At 41.3% G+C, this 19,754-nt stretch overlaps 2 protein-coding genes across 21 annotated transcripts in view; one reads left to right on the top strand and one right to left on the bottom strand.

Annotated features, from left to right (window-relative positions):
* The window catches only part of INTS9 (integrator complex subunit 9), a 106,087-nt gene extending 99,363 nt beyond the window's left edge, over nucleotides 1-6,724 (bottom strand). For 2 of the 4 annotated variants that reach the window (XM_036313539.1, XM_036313540.1), the window contains exon 1: nucleotides 6,417-6,715. In XM_036313539.1, coding sequence (XP_036169432.1) covers nucleotides 6,417-6,425 — 9 coding nt within the window. In that variant the 5' untranslated portion in view covers nucleotides 6,426-6,715. Of the gene's footprint in view, nucleotides 1-6,416 lie in introns of all 4 variants that reach the window. The other 2 variants (XR_004968267.1, XM_036313541.1) reach the window with 2 other exon arrangements.
* A 199-nt stretch (nucleotides 6,725-6,923) lies between these two features.
* HMBOX1 (homeobox containing 1) overlaps nucleotides 6,924-19,754 on the top strand; it is a 221,710-nt gene continuing 208,879 nt past the window's right edge. For 16 of the 17 annotated variants that reach the window (XM_036312106.1, XM_036312100.1, XM_036312104.1 and 13 more), the window contains exon 1: nucleotides 6,924-7,211. The gene's annotated coding sequence lies outside the window, so the exon portion shown is untranslated. Of the gene's footprint in view, nucleotides 7,212-7,893; nucleotides 8,026-19,754 lie in introns of those variants that run through there. The other variant, XM_036312093.1, reaches the window with a different exon arrangement.

Raw genomic sequence — 19,754 nt, 5'->3', positions numbered from 1 at the left:
GGGGGGGCTTAATAAGTACAAAAGATTTAATCTTCACAGCAACCATTAGGGCTCTGAAATGCTCAAAAATAAATGATCTGTTTTTATCTCAGGACACTACTGAACAAGGTAAGTGACTTGGACTTATGTCATAAATTTTTAGAGTTTGAGGAAATCATATGAAAGGAGAAAAAAAACCTATCATACTGTAACCATTGTCTTTACATCCTAAAGACACAGGAGGGCACTCTAATCAACCAGCAAAGAAAAACACAGAAAAGATGGTGAAGTCAGGTTGACCTTTTAACAATCTTACCGCAATAGGTGAATTAAGCATCAGTCAATGTGTGCATGTTTGTAATTTACAGCAAGAGATTTTCCGTTAATCCAAATTCTAGGAAGCCAAAAGAACTCTGAAATTGTGTAAATTGGAGAAAGAATCCATCCCTCTCAGATCCACACTTTCTAAAGATTTGTTCAATTAACCTTGGGGCAGGATTTGCCCCTTTCAAGCAAAGATCTTCTATACAAACTTCAATTCCACTTTTTTTTTTTTACTCCACTAGGAATAATCCATGAATCCATTTTTTTACTCCATCTCTTTTCCTAGGAGAAATGGCGAGTTAAAAGTTTGAGCCACCCCCAAAGCCAGTAGTAATGAGAGCATAGAACACTAAAGAATATGTCTTATGGCTTTCTTGAGTTTTTAAATTTATAAATACAACTACAGCATATAATTTCCTCTACCAAATTAAAAAAGTATAGCATATCAAGCATTTAAATGAGCTTTCTTTCAGACCTTTAACAAGAGAGCAACAATAACTGCAGAGATCCACAGATTCTAGGGAATCAGGACCATTCATACAGGATTATCATTCATCTTAAAGTCACATTCAAATTTGTGCTTCAGCAAAATTACAAGTAATTCCTTGTCATCAATCTTTGGGGTCAAATGTAAATAGTCAACATGGAAAGTATTAAAACTCTGAATGCCAAGGATATACTGTAGTTGCATCTTTGTTGACTGAATTAATTAGAAAATTCTCTCCATCTCTGGAACTATCTATAGCAGCATTGTCAACCGGTGGTCCGTGAGGTCCGAAAGGTTGGCAACTCCTGATCTATAGGAAGTATAACACATGCTGCATTCTTGAGCTGCTTATCATTTTATTCACTTTAATCTTCATCTATTTGAATGACTAAATTCCTAGTCATGATGCTTCAAAGTCAATTTCTATCAGTGTATTCAGTATTTTTTTTTTTATAAGTTCCCTGGTAAATTCTAGTTCCTTATCCTTAGCTGAACTGGACATGAGGGTGTACCCAATTAGGCTCAATCTATACTAAAAGAGAACATGCTCTAAAATTTGTTAATTTAGAGGATGCATTTTTAATTTTCCTCTTCCTTTTAAAACAATTCTGGTTCCCTGAAGATACTAATGAATTTCTTCAGTTAAATAAAGCTGCCTGAATACTGCATCATATTACAGACAGTCCCTAAAATCCGTTCAGTTGATATCTAAGAAGGAGATATTTAAGGATTACATTATAATGACATGCACTGTCTTCCCTTGGGTGTGTAAAAAGCCACCAAGAGAATGTGTAAAGTTAGAGAACTGTAAATGGTATCAGAGGCTAACTTGGGTAGTAAAAAAACTAACTTGGGCACTCAATTGGTATGATCTGATATGGAGTCCTTTGTATTATCAAGAAAGTTTCCAAACTTCAGTTTTTTACCACTAATCTTTTTTTAAGATCTTAATTTAACCAAACTCCCATTTAAAGATACTTTTAAAACTAGCCCAGAAGAGCGGATGAGAGGTAAGAAGGGAAGGTGGGGGTGAGGGGGTTCCTTCCCTTCAGAACACGCCTCCCCCTGCCTCCTCTCCAGAGTCTCCCAGGTGTCAGACCTAAAGGCTTTCCCCACAGTGATCCTTTGATTATTTTTACTCCCCCCGGACCCGTATGTTCTAACAGAATGTTAGCAAACTATAATTATTAAGAAAAAAATAGCTTCAAATAAACTCTCAGTATGCACTCTGGCGTCCTTCCTCTAAGAGCGAACCTAGAACATGCCAGGCACTGTGCAAGGTGCTGGAGCCCTTGCCCTCATTAAGCAGCAGACCCTTGAGGAAGGAATCTTGGCATGTTCTATGCCGCTTTTCCCCTCTGTGTAACTTGGAGCGACATCACCTCCCTGGGTTCAGGGTTTTTTTTAAATCTGTAAAATGGGACTATCATCCCTGGGGCCTAGACCAAAGGATTAAATGGGCCACTGAATAGGAAGTACCTTGCACAGTGCCTGGCACATAGTAATTGTTCCATAAAGGGTAGCACTTATTTTTTACTCCAATGTTACAGCTTATTGTAACGTTTTAACTTTACCCCGTAAGCTTTACTCAATGATATTTACAAACTTGCTAAGCCTTCAGATATTATTCAACTATTATTTAGTGGTGTCACACTATGTTGGGCCTTGGGAATACACAGTCTAAAAGAGAGAGGGCAGAAATAAAACTAATCACCGCAAATGCTACAAAAGGTGTGCCATGGAAACATATAAGAGGGGTGGGTACCTAATTAAAGGAAACCTTGAGGAAGTGCTATTTAAAAAAAAAACAATTTAATGCATTTTTATTGATTTCAGAGAGGAAGGAAGAAGGAGAGATAGATAGAAGCATCAACAATGAGAGAGAATCTTTGATCGGCTGCCTCCTGCACCCCCTCTACTGGGGACAGAGCCCTGACTGGGAATCAAACCGTGTCCTCCTGGTTCATGGGTCAACACTCAACCACTGAACCACACTGGCTGGACGAGGAGGTGCTATTTCATCAGAGACTGAAATGTATAAAGAAATTAGGCAGGGAGAAAGTGTTGTAGGCAATGGAACATATTGTCAAGTCCCAGAGGCAAAAGAGAGCAGGGAAAGTGGAAGGAACTGGAAGATGTGTAAAATCACTGGAACAGGGAGAACAACGGAGATGAGGGCTAGACACACACCTGGAGAGGCAGGCAGGACCAAGTCAGGCAAGTGAAAAATTATAAAACTTTATCCTAAGGGCAAAGGGTTTCATGTAACTGCAGTTTAAAACAACTTTTAGGATGCAGAGTAGATCATGGATTGGAGAGGGGAAAGACTGAATGTAGGCAGCCCAGATAGAAGGTCTTTTGAATTCCAAATGTCATGTGAAAAGAGCCTCTACAAAGGCAGTATTAACAGGACTGGAGAGAAACAGACCTGTTCGACAATAGAAGTAGACTAAGATGTGGCCAGAGACTGGGAAGGGTATTTTGGAAGTCATAATCTCAAAACCAAGAATGTGCTCAATAAAATGTATTTGTGTTTCATGAAATAAATGTAAGACATGGCTGACTACATATTCCAGAAGCAGTACACAAAGTTAAACATTTTAGGCCATGGGAATATTTATTACAACTCTACGGGAGGCACATCACACAAAAGGAGTCTAATTTAACTGTCAATATTTTTGAAACCACTTTGCTATGTTGATAGAAATTCTGCATTACAGATCATCTATTAACTACCAAATGAGTTTTTCGTGTGGTTTTTTTTTTAAATCCTCACCTGAGGATATTTTTTCCATTGATTTCTAGAGAGAGTGGAAGGAAGGAAGGAAGGAAGGAAGGAAGGAGGCGGGGGAGGTAGAGGAGGGAGAGAGTGAGAGAGACATATACATTGGTTGCCTCCTGCACACTCCTACCAGGGCTGGGGAACCTGCAACATAGGTATGTGCCCTCACGGGGAATCTAACCTGAGACCCCTCTAACCACTGAGCCAAACTGGCCAGAGCCCAAATGAGTTTTTAACACTTCCTCAGAGCTATCTTTCGGTTCTTAAAGGAAAAAAAAAAAGTTTCTACTTTTTTCCCTTCCATGATTTCACATCTCTAAATAAATTAAGCAGGAGGATATTATGAGCAAACCAAAGTACAGGGGTGGCCAAAAGTAGGTTTACAGTTGTTTGTATGGAAAAAGACATGCAGGCTATAATTATTACTAATAAATAATACAAGAATAAATTCACAGCTGTCAAATAAACTATGGCTCTCTGATAACCTCAGCAAGTGAGTTTTTACAGAAAAACTTTCACACTTGCATGACTTCACACCAAGCACACCCAACGTAATTTATCTTTTATTGAAGACACATGATCTGTGCTCCAACCATTTAGGCCAGTGGTTCTCAACCTTGGCTGCACATTAGAATCACCCGGGCATCTTTTTAAAATCCTGATTTCTGGGCCTCATCCGCTGGAAACGGTTTTTTGTTACTAATGCTGTGGCCCCACCCCATAACAAAGAAACAGAATTTCCGGAGGATGCGGCCCAGAAATCAGGATTTTAAAAAGACTCCCAGGTGATTCTAATGTGCAGCCAAGGTTGGGAACCACTGATTTAGGGGAAAGCTTTTTGCTCCTAAGCTGAATCCTCTTCATGGAAGACCCGAGCCTACTCCTCCTTCTTAGCAATTCCAGAGTCACCTTTCCAAGAATGTCTCTCAATCATTCTCTCAGTTCTCCAAGCCTTAAACATGCCTGTGTGTTACCATGAATTAGAGTTTTGGCTTACTTTTCTACCTTCATTATACTGCACACTTCTTTAGGGACAGAGTGGTGACTTTCAATTCTGCATTCTTAAGTGTCTAGCACACGGCACCTAGAAGCAAATTGATATTCTCAAGGTTTACGGATCTGTGCCCTCCCCTTACATAAACAGCTTTAAATAGAGAGAGTTTTGGAGCTGAATCTACTTTTAATACTTTCTCTGAGCTTTCAAAAAATAGCTGGCACTTTGCTGAGCAAGTAAGTATATACCTGCAGCATGGTAATTACCAAAGGGCAGATGAGAGGGGTGTGTGTCCTTTGAAAAAACATGTTCAAGTAATTACATAAATGGGAGGGGGTTAGGCTTTTTTTTTTTTTTTTGTATAAATTACAGATGCCCTCGTCCATTTGGCTCAGTGGATAGAGCGTCAGCCTGCAGACTAAGTGTCCTGGGTTCAATTCCAGTCAAGGGCACATGCCCGTGTTGCAGGCTTGATCCCCATAGCGGGCGTGCAGGAGGCAGCCAACCAATGAATGGTTCTCTCTCATCACTGATGTTTCTATCTCTCTCTTCCTCTCCCTTTCTCTCTGAAATCAATAAAAATATATTTTAAGATAAAATAAAAATTACAGAAAGTAAAGCTTGACAATATTTGGCTACAGGAACATGATTTTTAAAGGTACAGCATCACACTTTTGTCCTCATAAATATGCTATTAACTAATTCCACATAGTTGGAATAAACTAGTTAGGTCTGCACGCACAATGATAGTAAAATGGCTCAAAATAAAGGTCTGAGTTTTCTTAGAAGCCAGTGATGTGGACTCCAGGTAGACTGGCACATTCCATCTAACCTTGGGTCATGAAGTCCTTACAGACTGTAATGTCTTTTTATTTCAACTTGAAGATCTAATTGGCTTTATGAAACAATTCATGAATCAGCAGCATTTCATCTAGCAACTAAAGGGGCGCTCCCCACTCTAATATGTTAACACTTCCTCTCAATCCATCTATAAGCAGGCTCTACAGCAGCGGTTCTCAACCTGGGGGTCGAACGACCCTTTCACAGGGGTCGCCTAAGACCATCGGAAAACACATATATAATTACATATTGTTTTTGTGATTAATCACTATGCTTTCATTATGTTCAATTTGTAACAATGAAAACACATCCTGCATATCAGATACTGACATTACGATTCATAACAGTAGCAAAATTAGTGATGAAGTAGCAGCGAAAATAATTTTATGGTTGGGGGTCACCACAACATGAGGAACTGTATTAAAGGGTCGCGGCATTAGGAAGGTTGAGAACCATTGCTCCACAGGTTTAAGCGTCAAATCCCCCAGCAGCACACCCTGCCCTCATCCTTCTCTGGATTCCGAGTGCAATCAGGAGCCTATAACAGAAAATTTAATAGTGACCCTCTGTCCAATATTTTCTACGCTCTACCCATAAGGAACAAAGCCCCTCAACAAGGGTAAGAAGAAACGCTAAACAAGAGCCAACTGCGTGGAAAGAAGTTAACAAGCTATTACAACACTCACGTGGCAGCTGAGAAACCAGCCGAACCCAGTTCATGAAGCCCACCTTTAGTTGGTCGGTGAAGAAATGTTTCAGTCAACCACTTATCTAACCAAAGGGGCCCACCAAGCATGTCTAAGATCCCCTGGCAGCTGTGTGTGAGGTGGGGTAGGGAGGTGTGATTCGAAACCCCTCAAACAACAAACAGCAGCTTTCCTTAGTTCACCGCACTTTCTAGTTCCCTAATTACCACCCCTATAGACACGGTTCCCTTCGCCACGTGGAAACGACTAAGTCCAAAGGATATGGCACAACCATTGCCCTCTGACCTAGGATAAGAGACTCACCAGTTTCATATTGGACTTTTGGTTGTTGAACACCAGTCCCTGGACTCCTCAAACCCAGAAAGCGTCTTCCGGTTCAAGCTCCGCCGCTCGCCCGCGGAGAGCATCGCGGGACGTGTAGTCTTTCTTCCCTGCGCCCCCTTTCCGGGGCATCATGGGAAATGTAGTCATGCCTCCATACGTCCTGGGAACTATAGTTATCTTTCCTTCTCCTCCGTTTTCTCTCGAAACACCTCCTTCCGTCCGCTCAAATTCATCCCGGCCGCCAATTCATACTGCCTCTCCACCCCAGCGTGATCTCATGTCCACAGTCTGGGCCTGGTACCCATGGTATTCTGGGATGTGTAGTCCCCACGGCTCTGCCGCCTCTTTCCCCTCCTCCCGGTGGGCGCGCGACTTGCCGGGAGTTGTAGTTCACTGGAGTCTCTGAACGCAAAGTCCCACACGTATACTCAGGGGAGGTAGGAACTACAACTCCCAGGGCCGCCCGGCTGCAGCAGGTGGGAGCGGGGCTGTTGATATCAATATGGCGGTTGTCAGCCAGACAAAGACAGTCAGTCTGATGTGATTGAGACAAGGGAGGTTTTCAGGGGGAGACTGGGAGATAGGGGCCTCCCCTCCCCCTCCTCCTCTTCCTGCGCGGACCTCAACCCCTCCCCAGTCCGCTCCCGACCGGCGCCCCACGCGGAAGACACCCCTCCCCCTCCCGCTTTCCCCTCCTCCCGGTCTCAGCCCTTCGTACTGGGACGTTGGGGAGGGGGCTGTGCCGCGCGGAGAGAACTCGGCAACGATTCCGAGGTGAGTCGAGCGGTTTTAAAGCCGGACTACCTCAAGTCTCTTTCCTCACTTCTTTCTCTCCACTTTTTTTTTTTTGCAGGGTTTTGGGGAGAAAGTGAGTGGGCTGGGGCTGGGTCTCTGAAACGGCCGGATTGAGAGGAGGGAGGACGCAGGGGGCTTCCGAGTGGGTGACCCCGGACGCAGGGTCTGGGGTGGGGCGGTTTGTGGGGGGCGGTCATTGAAAGGCGTCGGCTGCACCCCAACTCTTTTCTCCTCGTCTCCTCTGGGCGGAAGGTTGGACTCCCGGAGGTGGGGTCTCCTGCTTGGAGTTTGGGAAACTGTAGGGTGAATTGGAGGCGTGTGGGCTTGTTTGGGGTGTGTGACTGCGGTTGAAACTGGGTGACGTGTCCTCGGGGAACGTGTTAGCCTTGAATGGAGGTCTAGCGACGGGAAGTTAGGCAGCTGGAGTCCTAGCTGCGCCTTGGGCCTGGGCGGAGAGGCGGGCGCGAGGTGCGGGACCTGGACCTCGGGGCCGGCGCCGCGGTGCGAGGCAGCGGGGCTCGAAACTCGCCGGCGTCCCGTCGCCCGATCCTGCCCGCCCGCCCTGCCCGCCTCCGCCCCCCTCCCCGGACGCATCGCCACCCCGAACTCCGGGCGGGAGGACTGTCGAGCGGAGGTGGCGTGGAGAGGGGTTCTTGCATCCCTGAAGTCGGTAGATGAGGTGGGAAAAGAAAAAAAGTGTTCTTAATATTTTATTCCGGAACCGTGTTTTGGTGACACGATTGGGGCTGCTTCGAAAGGAGTCCTCCACCCACCCTCTCCCCGAAAACAGCAGGTAGGTGTATCTCTAGCTCCTCGTCTGGGTGTCGAACACATTCAACATCAGCTTCGGGCGCGCGGGGTCGCGGTCGGGAGTGCTGGCATGTGTCTACTTAAAAACACAGGATGACTTGTGCATCTTGAGATGGGGCGACTGATTTGCGTGGCAGGAAAAACTGTTGGAAATTATTTGGAGGCGGGGTGGGGTGGGGTGGGGGGGAGTCGCTGAAAGGCGCTGTGTGTGTTTTCCTTGTACCCCACCCTGTTCCGTCTCGCATTTGTCTGAAAGCCGGCACCGAAGAGCGAGGAGGCATTGGGTGAGTGGAGGGGCGAGTGCAGCTGGCATTCAAGGTTCCGTGCGAAGTTGAACGGTATGAAGTGATCGCTTTATGCGATTGCCCTGACGCTTTAAAAACCCTCCTGTTCCCTGTAGGGCGGCGTGATGTGACGAGTTCATTTCCCTGAGATCCTGCAGCTGTGCAGACCTCTGCCTTCCCTCCTTCCCGCTTCCCTTCCTTCCTTCCTTCCTTCCTTTCCTTCTTTGCTGAAGTCCTTCCTTCCTTTCTTTCTTGGCATTGTACTTTGCTCTTCCTGGATGGACTTAACTGCCTCCTGTGCCTGTTTGTTTAGTTTGTGCTAATAAGGTTGTGCTTTTTGTGGTTTTGTGAGTAAAACACATCTTTAGGTGAAAAGGACCTGCATTTGTTTTTATTTTGCATTTAGCCACAGGTAATTGTCACAGCAAGGTTGCAGTGCTTTGCATGAAGCTTATTTTAAAACTGCACAACCGAGTTGTGAGAGCTGGCTGAACTACGTTTATAAGTCGTTTGGAAAATGTGCATTCTGATTCCCCCCAATCTCCACCCCCAAGTTTCAGTTAGAGGTATAAAGGGAAGGGGATTGCAACATGTTGTTTCTCACAGTCTTTATATATTTAATCACATCACACCAGGAGAATTTAAGATAATATAATTTGTGTTTCCTTCAGTTTGAAATAGAAGTTTGTCAATATCCCTTCTCACGAGACAGATTTTTACTGTAATAGACTTTTAAATAACCAAAGGAATTGGCATAATTTCTCTTTAGACTGTTGAGAATTTAGTGTACTTACATATTTGGCTGCAAACTTATCAATTCTTGAACCTAGCAACTGCAAACTTATCAATTCTTGAACCTATGAAACTGAAAGTCACATAGATACAGTATGTAATTTTATGGTATATTTTATAACCTTTGAATTGGAATTCCTGCAGTTTGTAGTCCACACATACAAGCTGACTGTATGCATGAGGTAGCATATATATTTAGATTGACCTGAATAAAGACAAAATTGATGTCTTCTAAATTTTGAATTTAGAATACAAAGTAGCGCCTTTAGTTTGTTATAGATTAGGATTTCCAGAATTTGTTTGTTTTAACCTTCTATCTTAACCTGAAACATTACTTTGTAAAAACTAGAGAAAAATCCTAAATAACTACATAATAGAGTGATTTTTTGTGTGTGTGAAAGGTATTGTTAGATATACAATATTAAAATGTTCAATAATTGTTTTAGAAATAAAACTAAAATGTCTGTTGAGAATTGGAACCGTATAACAGTATTTGCTCTTCTGCCTGCCCTTACCTCAGGTTTTTCTTTTTGTTTGTTTTCTTCTATGGAAATGCAAAGTTATTGGGAAAGCTTTCATTGAACTTTCTCTAACAGTCCGATTAAAAGTAAACCAGATATATTCCTTGCATTCATTGGGGGGGATTCTGTTGCATTTTAAGCACTGAGCATTAAAATGATGTAAAGCCTTTCCTGCAGGTTAAAGCATAAAACGTTCTCAGCATGTGGAAGTCATATGGTTTACGAAAAAAGTAGAAAATCAGGGCATTGGTGCCTGCCAGTTTAAGATTTCATCCTGTAACTGTGAAAGACACGTTTATTTTAATGTGATTGCTTCTAAAAATGTTGCCTGTGTTATGGAAGTTGAAAATCCAAACTGTTTTTAACCAATCTGTTGCTAGTTTAGTATACCGTATTGTTGCAGATGTGCATCAAGGAACCTTTAGGGGTCAGCTTTATGTCGAATATCTAGCGAGGCATCATTTTCACTGTGGTACTAACAGATTTCAGTCTTCTTAGCACAAATCCTTGGCTGAAGCATCACTAATATAAATTTAATAGCACAGTATTGGTAAATTACAAAATATATGTAACAAATCTCTCCTTGGTTCATCATTAAAAAGTAATAGAAGTAGCTCATTTATGCCAACTTTTGTGGCAGGTATTAGTTGCAATGGCATTGCTTGTTTCAGTAGATATTGAACACATTGGGAATATTTCTGCCTAATTCCTTCATTTTGGGTCTTTTGTACATTATATTCAGTCTATCCGACTTTTAATGTTTCCTGTAAAACCATGCTTGCTTTTTCTATTCATTTCATTGCAGCTCTTGCTTCTATTATTTTTATATGCAGATCTTTAAACTTGAATTATTACTTTTGGGAATTAGACATTTATTCTATGATGTCATTTTTCATAAATGTAAGTTGGTGCACCACTCAACTTTTTAAAAATGTCAGCATTTACAGATAAACTTAAAGATGCTTAGTGAAAATTTGTTGGCTTTGTTTGTTTGGTGAACCTGCTTTATTTTGATGTTTTTTTGTCTCCATAATTAATTTTATAGCTCCCTTTACTATTTGGCTAGATTTTTCTTATAACCCCTGGCTTTTACTTCTCAATTTAGGAGAACGTTAATTTCTAAACCAGTTGTTATGAGTGGAAATCCCAGCTTGTCTGGAGTGTTATATATGTATGTTCACATATGCACTCACAGTTACAAAACACCGTTATGTTTCCTTATACATGACATCGGTATATATCTATCAGACTTGTACACCATGAAAAAGGAATCTGAGCCACAATAATAGGAGAGTAAAAGGGCTCAAGCTAGAAATCAAAAGTGTAATCACCATCACATACTGTCCACCATATGGAATCTAGGGAGATTTGCAGCATCATTGTCAACTGTTACTTTAATAGATTCTGTCAAAATCTGGTTCTCTCAAAATGGGAGCTATTGGTATTGAAAATTTTCTCGAAATAATAAGTAATATGTGACTTAGATTAGTAAGTGCAGCTATCCCCCAAGTTGATCCTTACCAGACTTAGGGCCCATCATAAGTACAGTGTAAAATTTTTTCCGAGTGATTATTTGACATAAAACTTTTAGTTAGAGTCTTTTTAAACATAATCCAATGCTTTAGATAACTTGTTTTTCTTGATGTTAGATGAAACAAGTTGGAAATTTACTATAACATTGTCTTGGACACTTTCCAAGAGCATTTAGTTACTGGAAGCTCCTGGCATTAGCATAGTTTTTACCCTTACAGTGGTAATAAGGTTGAAGTTACAGTAAGTTTTTCCAATGGTTATTATAATGTTAGTGCAATATTTTAAAGATCTTTGGCTTGGTTTATAAGGATAGTTTTTTGCCTTTTTTATTTTTTACATTTACAAACAGAAGGAGAAAAAATAACAATAGTTGATTTAGCTTTGAAGTTGTGTTATTTTACTTCTTTAGAATCCTAAAATAGGTGGTAACAGATCCCTCCTTATAAATGATAAAATTAGAATCAAATTTATTCAAAGGGCATTTAGATTTTTTTCTTACACTTAGAGTACTGATTATGATCAAAATTTTTACTCAATTCCACATATTAAATATATTCTCTGTAGCTTTTCTGTCCATCTCACCTTCAGTGGTTTATCAGAGGTCTGCATGTGGTTATCAATATTAAACAATTAGTACGGAATTACCAAGTGGCAGTAGTTTTAGTATATATAATCACTTTTTCAAAGAGGGGAAGTCAAATGCTATGGCTATTGGTGAAATGAAGATGACTTAAGACTGAATTTACCTGCTTTAGGATTTTGATACAATAATCATATGATTGAAATATGAAGCTACTATTGGGTTGGGTCTAGTCAGTCAAGCTATGGAATAATTTTTATTGTCTCCATCCAGTCATGAAGTCAAGTTGATTTTGTATCCTTTGTATTTATCTATTCACTTATTTTCATTCTATTGTTATTCTCAGGCCTTCATCAGTCTTGCTTGCCACATCAGTCTTTTAACTAATCTTCCTGCTTTTAGTGTTTTTCCATAGTCATTCTTCAATCCAATTAGGAATCTCACTAAAATAAAATGTGAATTTTATTTTCAGCCATATTTCAACTATAATCCTTCAATGGCTCTTTAGCCTTTTGGATTACATCCAAACTGTCATTTCACCTGTGTCCATATCCTGCCTCTGCCACTTACTAGCTATGTGACCTTAGGCAAGTCATTTAACTTGTCTCTGCCTCGATTATCTCATCTAAAGAATGGGAATAAATACTCCTTCATAGAATTATTGTGAGCCCTTAGAATGCTGTTAAATCCTTAGAATGCTTTTGGTATATCATTAGTGTTAACTATTATAATTGTGCTGTAACAGATAATTTGATGTTCTGGTTCCTGCCTTACATTTTATGATTTCTGATCTCAGACCCTTAGCCATGCCAATTGGTAGACCAAACCAAATATTCTGTAGCATGGATAAGGAAGGTTGGACAGTAGTCTATGAAGGTTGCATTTGTTAGTAGTATCTTCAAAAATAAAGAATTAATTGTGAACTTTAAATTTAAAGCACATTACTGCATAAAGAATGATGGTATATTTTGCTATTCTGGCTTTTATTTTTTTACCAAAATAAAGAGTAAAACTAGTTTGATTATTGACTAATTCAGGCTACAATTTAAAAAATCACTTGCCTAGCCATGTTAATACATTTTTCTAGGTTTCTAACCTAGATTTCCCCTTGATACACCAATTTTTTATATCTTCTCACCTAAGTTCATTAAAGATCTATTAACTTTGTGTAGTTTCTTTTACTTTCTTCCCCACAAATCTGAATTCTCACTCCATTTCAAGTAATGTGTTTTCTTTAAGTTACTATTGGGACAATTGAATAGTTGCATTATATGGTCTGGAAGCCACTTTAGACAAACATCTGTTTTATTTACATACTAATGTTTATACTTACACACTGCTTCAGTTGGTTTTCCAGAGTGCTAGATGATACACATACGGTGATTTATATCTGTGTCTTATTCCTCTCAAGGAGAAAGAATGTCTTGTTTTTACTAAACTGAGCCTCACAAGGATAAATGTTACCAAAACGGTTGTATAGAAGTAGCAGGATGATAGCTAAGGTATAAGTTCAGACTTTAGAGTGTAATTTTTGTAGGATGCTATATTATGACTGTGGTTTGCAACCACTAATTTAGCCAGCGTTTACCTTTATGGAACATAATTGTTCATTGTGGAGAACTTGAAAGCAGCTATTCTGAATATTATCGTTATTTGGTTGAAAATGCATTTTTTTTTTTTTTGAGTCAAAGATAGCCCATGTTTAGTTTTACATAGCAGTTTAGAACCACGCAGGACAGGAATAGTTGCTGTATACTCTTTTCTAAGGTAGACCTCTCTGAGAAGATGGCATGATCTTAGAATACTGTATCATGGTTTTCAATAAGATGCCACTTCCCTCCAAAGGTGATAGGTCTAAAGTTAAATATAAATTTCTTTGAGGTTTTTTCCCTTTAAAAAAAGTTTCTTCCTTGCCCTGGCTGGTGGGCTCAGTGGTTAGAGCATCAGCCCAGCACCAGAGTGTCTTGGGTTTGATTCCCGGTGAAGGGCATGTACCTGGGTTGCAGGTTTGACCCCCAGCCCCTTTCAGGGCACAAGTATGTGGGAGGCAACCAGTCGTTGTGTCTCTCTTACATCGATGTTTCTCTCTCTCTCTCTCTCCCTCTCCTTCACCCACTGTCCCCCTCCCCTTCCACTCTCTCTAAAAACCAATGAAAAAAATATCCTCAGGTGAGGATTAACAAAAAAAGTTTCTTCCTTTAAATAAAGTATTCTATTTAATAAAAGGCTAATATGCAAATTGTCCCCTTGACCAGGATTTTGACCGGGAGTTCAACCAGGGGGCCGGGCCAGCCAGCCAGCCTGCAGCCCCTCCCACCAGCTGGCCCTGGCTGATTGGCCTCGATCGGGGCTGGCTGGATCGACCCCACCCATGCATGGATTCTTGCACTGGGCCTCTAGTAGCAATATAAAACAATATATATGTATTGCTTATTTTCTAATGCACTGTAGGCATCAAATGACCTGGTCTTCTTCCCTAAAACAAAGAATTATTTAATGAGCACAAGTAATTGGTTACTCCAATTTTAAGTTCCATTTTTCTGAAATAGAATGTTTAGTTGATAGCATTTTAATTAGGTATCTTCTCTCTGTTACTGACCATATAAGTTTGTATTCCTTGGTTAGGTTTCAGTTTCCTAGTTTGCTAATCAGGGAGGGTATTTATTTATTTGTTATTATTATTTTTAATATACATTTTTATTTATTTCAGAGAGAGAAGGGAAAGGGAGAGAGAGAGAAACATCAATGATGAGAGAGAATCATTGATTGACTGCCTCATGCATGCCCCCTACTGGGAATTGAACCCAAATCCCTGGTATGTGCCCTGATCCAGAATCTAACCACTATCTCTAGGTTCCTGGGTTGGTGCTCAACCACTGAGCTACACTGGCCTGGCAACAGGGAAGGTATTTAGGTTAATTTGCTTTTTATATGGTATTTTGTTATCATTAAGTGAACTCATGAATTGTTTGCTTTCTTTTACTTTTGAAGTAATTATAAATCACAGAAAGTTGTAAAAATAGTAGAGAGAGTCGTGTACTTTTCACCCAGTGTCCCCTAATGGTTATATCTTACATAACTTGAGTTACTAAAGTTTAGTACAATATTAAAACCAGGAAATTGACGTTGGTACAGTGTGTGTATAGTTCTCTGCCATTTTATCACATGTGGAGATTCTATAACCACCACCATAATCAAGATACAGAACTATTCTGTCACCACAGAGATTGAATAATTCCTCCCTTTTTCATCATGCTGTCTTGTCAGTATAACTAAGGAGAAAAACCTAATTATTGGATCAGTAATTTCACTCTTTTGCCTTTTGTCGTAGTTCAGAAATTCTTTTGACACATCATGCGTTATGGAAAATTTCAATTAAACTTTTTCTGTTTTGAAAATATAAAAATTTACAAGCTTTACTTGAGGTCTTATTAGTACCCATTAAGCTTTTTAAGGATAAATTAACAGTAATATTGAAAAATTCTGTAAATAAAATGTGAAAGATTTCAATAAATTCCAGGTTTAAATTATATATTTCTTGCCAGAGAGGAAGTATGCCAGAATCTGTAATAGGTGACCGGGATTACAGTTATTCTGACATTAGTTTGGTCTTTGACAGTGTTGAAGCAAATTTGTCAAATTAATTAATTGTGAGCTCATGCTGAGTTCTATTTTGGGTTTGTTGTAAGAGAACTCACTTCAAAATCAGTTCAAAGATTATTTTCAGAGAAAGGATCTTCTAGAGGAAAATAAGGGTATCTTGAGACTATTGTTAGTCTAAGTACAACAAAGGACCATCAAGTTAAAGATTAGTTACAGGGCTGTTTATACTTTGTCTCCTCTCTATTAGTTGTATGAGTTATAAAGCTTGTCAAAGATGAGGCTGCTAATCCAACATACTGCTGATTATTACAAACAATCAAACAACAAAGGTCTGCTTTTGACAGCTAATAAATTATCTTCAAATAGATCAACAGGTATATCTCCTTTGGGTTTGAAACAATTTTTTATTTGTCAACACTGATAATTTATTTTGAAAAGATAATTAAATTCTAATTTGTTTCACTGACCAGAATATGGTAAATATTAGTGGGACTTCTTGATAAGGCATTCATATAGAGAGAGCTTTTGTGGCTACCTGAGATTTTACTTTCTTTGTGATACAATTGTTTTTCTCTTTGGATTTAGCTGTTAACCAGCTTTTTATTTATCTTGGTATACATGTTTTTGTTTTTTAATTTAAGTGCTTTAGTCATGAATTGTTTAGCTTCCACGGAGAGGTTGTTATAAGGATCCAACTGTTTTGGGTTGATAAAGAACTAGACTTTGTGTGAATGGGAGAACTGTATGGAATCTGAGAAGCTAGTTCTCTCTGTCTCTCATTTTAGAGATGTATGGTTTCTTGTCTTGCCTTGTTTTTCCATGCCTGCTTTATCTACCTTTCTCACTTCTCCCTTCCACTTCTATTTGCCTTTTTTTTTTTTTTTTTTTTTTTTTAATCTGTAACTGACTCGCAGGTGGATTTGGAACTGCTCTTTCAACTAAAGCTTACCTCTTAGTGGTGACAGTGTGCTTACTTTGGCTCAGTTGTGCCGGAAGCCGGTCCATCCATGCTGCTTGACACAGTCCCTGCAGGGAAGAAACATCTGCACAGCATATGTTTCAAGGGACCTGGCATATATGGCATACTGTTCTTAACATGTTTGCTCCTCCTCTTAGCACTATGTGTTCTAACCAGGGTCACCTCTCCGAGAAAAGTTGTTTCCCCAGGTGGGGATTTTTCCCTGGAGTTAGGGATTAACAGCACTAAGGAAGGGAATAAATCAGTAAAACCCCTTAACTAAGTACCAGGCGGGTAGTTAATCACCTTAACTATGAACAATCATGCTTAAGTTACATAATCTTTTCTTAGGATAATCTCCTTCAGTTACTTCCTTGTAGTTTAACAGAACAGTAGAGTAGTGACCTTGGAATGGAGATAACAAATGCCTTAACCTTTGGAATAGAATGGATAGGATTAAAATCAAATGGTATAAATACAGATGTAACAGGAGAATAAGAGAGAGAACCTGGCTATGCGGATCAACTGAATGCTGTCCCTGTGTCCTTCATTCTTCGCCGACTCCATCCACACCTTTGGGAACCCCTGGACCTGCTGGGGCTGGACCCCAACACAGCTGGACAGAGAAATCTGAATGCATGGCATGACCATGAGTTATATGTCTATTCCTATTCCATGACCTTGGCAAGTAAGGCACAGGGTCAAATAATCCTATCTAATAATAGACAAACATGGTAATTAACCATATCTCCGCTACGCTTCCCATTGGCTAATCAGCAGGATATGCAAATTAACACATTGTTTGCGTGTAGTTTTTATCGCGCACCAACAGGTGGCGCGGGCCATTTTTGCTAATTCTTTGCGCAAATGTCAACGTTCAGTAAAATTACGATAACTTTAGTTTACGTATTTATACGTTACCCGCATTCTACCGCTAGTCTATAAAAAATGTATTAATACGTGTCCCACACTCTACTACTTCCAGTCAACGTAAAACATATAAATACGTTTCCCGCATACAATGTGTTAACTGCCAACAAAGATGGCACCCAGCAGCCATGCAGCTGAAGCAAACATGAGGCTTGCTTGCTCCAGTGATGGAGGAAGCCAAGGTTCCCTGCCTGCCACGGCCTGGCTCTGAGCTTGAGAAGCAACAATGTTTCAATTATAGAAGCTAAACAAACCCCAGATACCTGCTTTCAGCCAGCCACAGCCTCAGAGCTGGAGCTGGGCCTCAGAGCTGGAGCCGGCTCTCAGCTCCAGTGACAGCTATAGAAGGTAAATAAATCCCAGAATAAAGAAAAAAAAGAGGCTGGGATCTTCAGTTGCCTGCCAGCCTGAAAACGGCCCTCAGCCCCTCACTCAGACTGGCCAGGCACCCCAGTGGGAACCCCCACCCTGAAGGGGGTGTGACCAGCTGCAAGCAGCCATCAGCCCATCATCCAGGCTGTCCAGGCACCCAAGTGGGACCCCCACCCTGATCCGGGACACCCTTCAGGGCAAACCAGCTGGCCCCCACCCATGCACCAGGCCTCTATCCTAGATAATAAAAGGGTAATATGCAAACTGACCCTAACAGCAAAACGACTGGGAATGACTGGTCACTATGACACACACTGACCACCAGGGGGCAGATGCTCAATGCAGGAGCTGCCCCCTGGTGGTCAGTGCGCTCTCACAGGGGGGAGCTCTGCTCAGCCACAAGCCAGGCTGATGGCTACCAGTACAGCAGTGGTGGTGGGAGCCTCTCCTGCCTCCTCAGCAGCGCTAAGGATGTCTGACTGCAGCTTAGGCCTGCTCCCCGTTGGCAAGTGGACATCCCCCAAGGGTTGCCAGGCTGCCAGAGGGATGTCTGATTGCCAGCTTAGGCCCAATCCCCCGGGTAGCAGGCCTAAGCCAGCAAGTGGTCACCCCCGAGGGGTCCCAGACTGCGAGAGGGCACAGGCCAGGCTGAGGGACCCCCTACCCCCGAGTGCACAAATTTTTGTGCACCGGGCCTCTAGTCTATCTAATAAAAGCCTAAGCAGCTGTTACAGCGGAACACTCAGAACGACCAGTTGCTATGATGTGCACTGAACACCAGGGTGCAGAGGCTCAACGCAGTAGCTGTCCCCTGGTAGTCAGTGCACTCCCAAAGGGGGAACACCACTCAGGCAGAAGCCAGTCTCACGGCTGGCAAGTGCAGCGGTGGTGACGGGAACCTCTCCCATCTCTGCGGCAGCACTAAGGAACAGCGAGTCGAGCAGTAAGAAGTGAGCAAGTGGGCGGTAAGGAGCGAGGGATCCTGGATTGCAAGAGGGATGTACGGCTGCTGGCTTAGGCTCAATACCCCTAGTTTAAGCCGGCAGTCCGACATCCCCCAAGGGGTCCCGGACTGCAAGAAGGTGCAGGAAGGGCTGAGGGACCCCCCACCTCAGTGCATGAATTTCATGCACTGGGTCTCTAGTCTTTTATATGAAGCTAAGGCTTTTGGGTACTCTGTATGAGGAAGTTTCTTTTTCTGGGGTTGAACAGGGCATACTCAGTTAAACATGTCAAGTCCAGCAGTGCATGTTTACTGGTATGTACTCTGGGATACAAAGATGAATTGGATTTAATCCTTTTTTAAAAAAAATAAATTTTTTATTGATTTTTTTTTTTCCAATGAGAGAGGAACATCATCTATCGGCTGCCACTTGAACAGCCCAAAGCCTGGGCATGTGCCCTGACTGGGAATTGAACCGAGGAGCTCTTGGTTCCTAGGTGGACACTCAGCCACTGAACCACACCGGCTGGGCTAATCCTTTTTTTGAAGGATCAGATAATTGCAGGAAATGTCAAAAGTCTCCCAGTATAATTTAGTGTTAGTTGTTATGTTAGTCATCTCAGGCAAACCAGAAAGATGACAAAGTAGGACTGTGCAACTAGTCAGGATTAAGAAAAGAGAACCAGAGGTAGCACTAGAGCCATGAATATTCTGTCTCTACAAGTGACTCGCACACAGAGCTGCTAGAGCAGCGGTTCTCAACCTTCCTGACGCCGCGACCCTTTAATACAGTTCCTCATGTTGTGGTGACCCCCAACCATAAAATTATTTTCGTTGCTACTTCATAACTGTAATTTTGCTACAGTTATGAATCGTAATGTAAATATCTGACATGCAGGATGTATTTTCATTGTTACAAATTGAACATAATTAAAGCATAGTGATGAATCACAAAAACAATATGTAATTATATGTGTTTTCTGATGGTCTTAGGTGACTCCTTGAAAGGGTCGTTTGACCCCCTAAGGGGTCGCGACCCACAGGTTGAGAACTGCTGGCCATTCTTTTAGGATCGTAGTTGTTGCTATCAAGGAGCGCCTCTGGTAGAATGAAAAGGCTTTTTTGTTGTTGTTCTACCTCAGGGGTCCTCAAACTTTTTAAACAGGGGCCAGTTCACTGTCCCTCAGACCGTTGGA

The sequence above is a fragment of the Myotis myotis genome, unplaced genomic scaffold (assembly GCF_014108235.1).
Source record: "Myotis myotis isolate mMyoMyo1 unplaced genomic scaffold, mMyoMyo1.p scaffold_m19_p_6, whole genome shotgun sequence".
Lineage (NCBI taxonomy): Eukaryota > Metazoa > Chordata > Mammalia > Chiroptera > Vespertilionidae > Myotis > Myotis myotis.
This window is presented reverse-complemented; position numbering and strand designations above follow the sequence as displayed.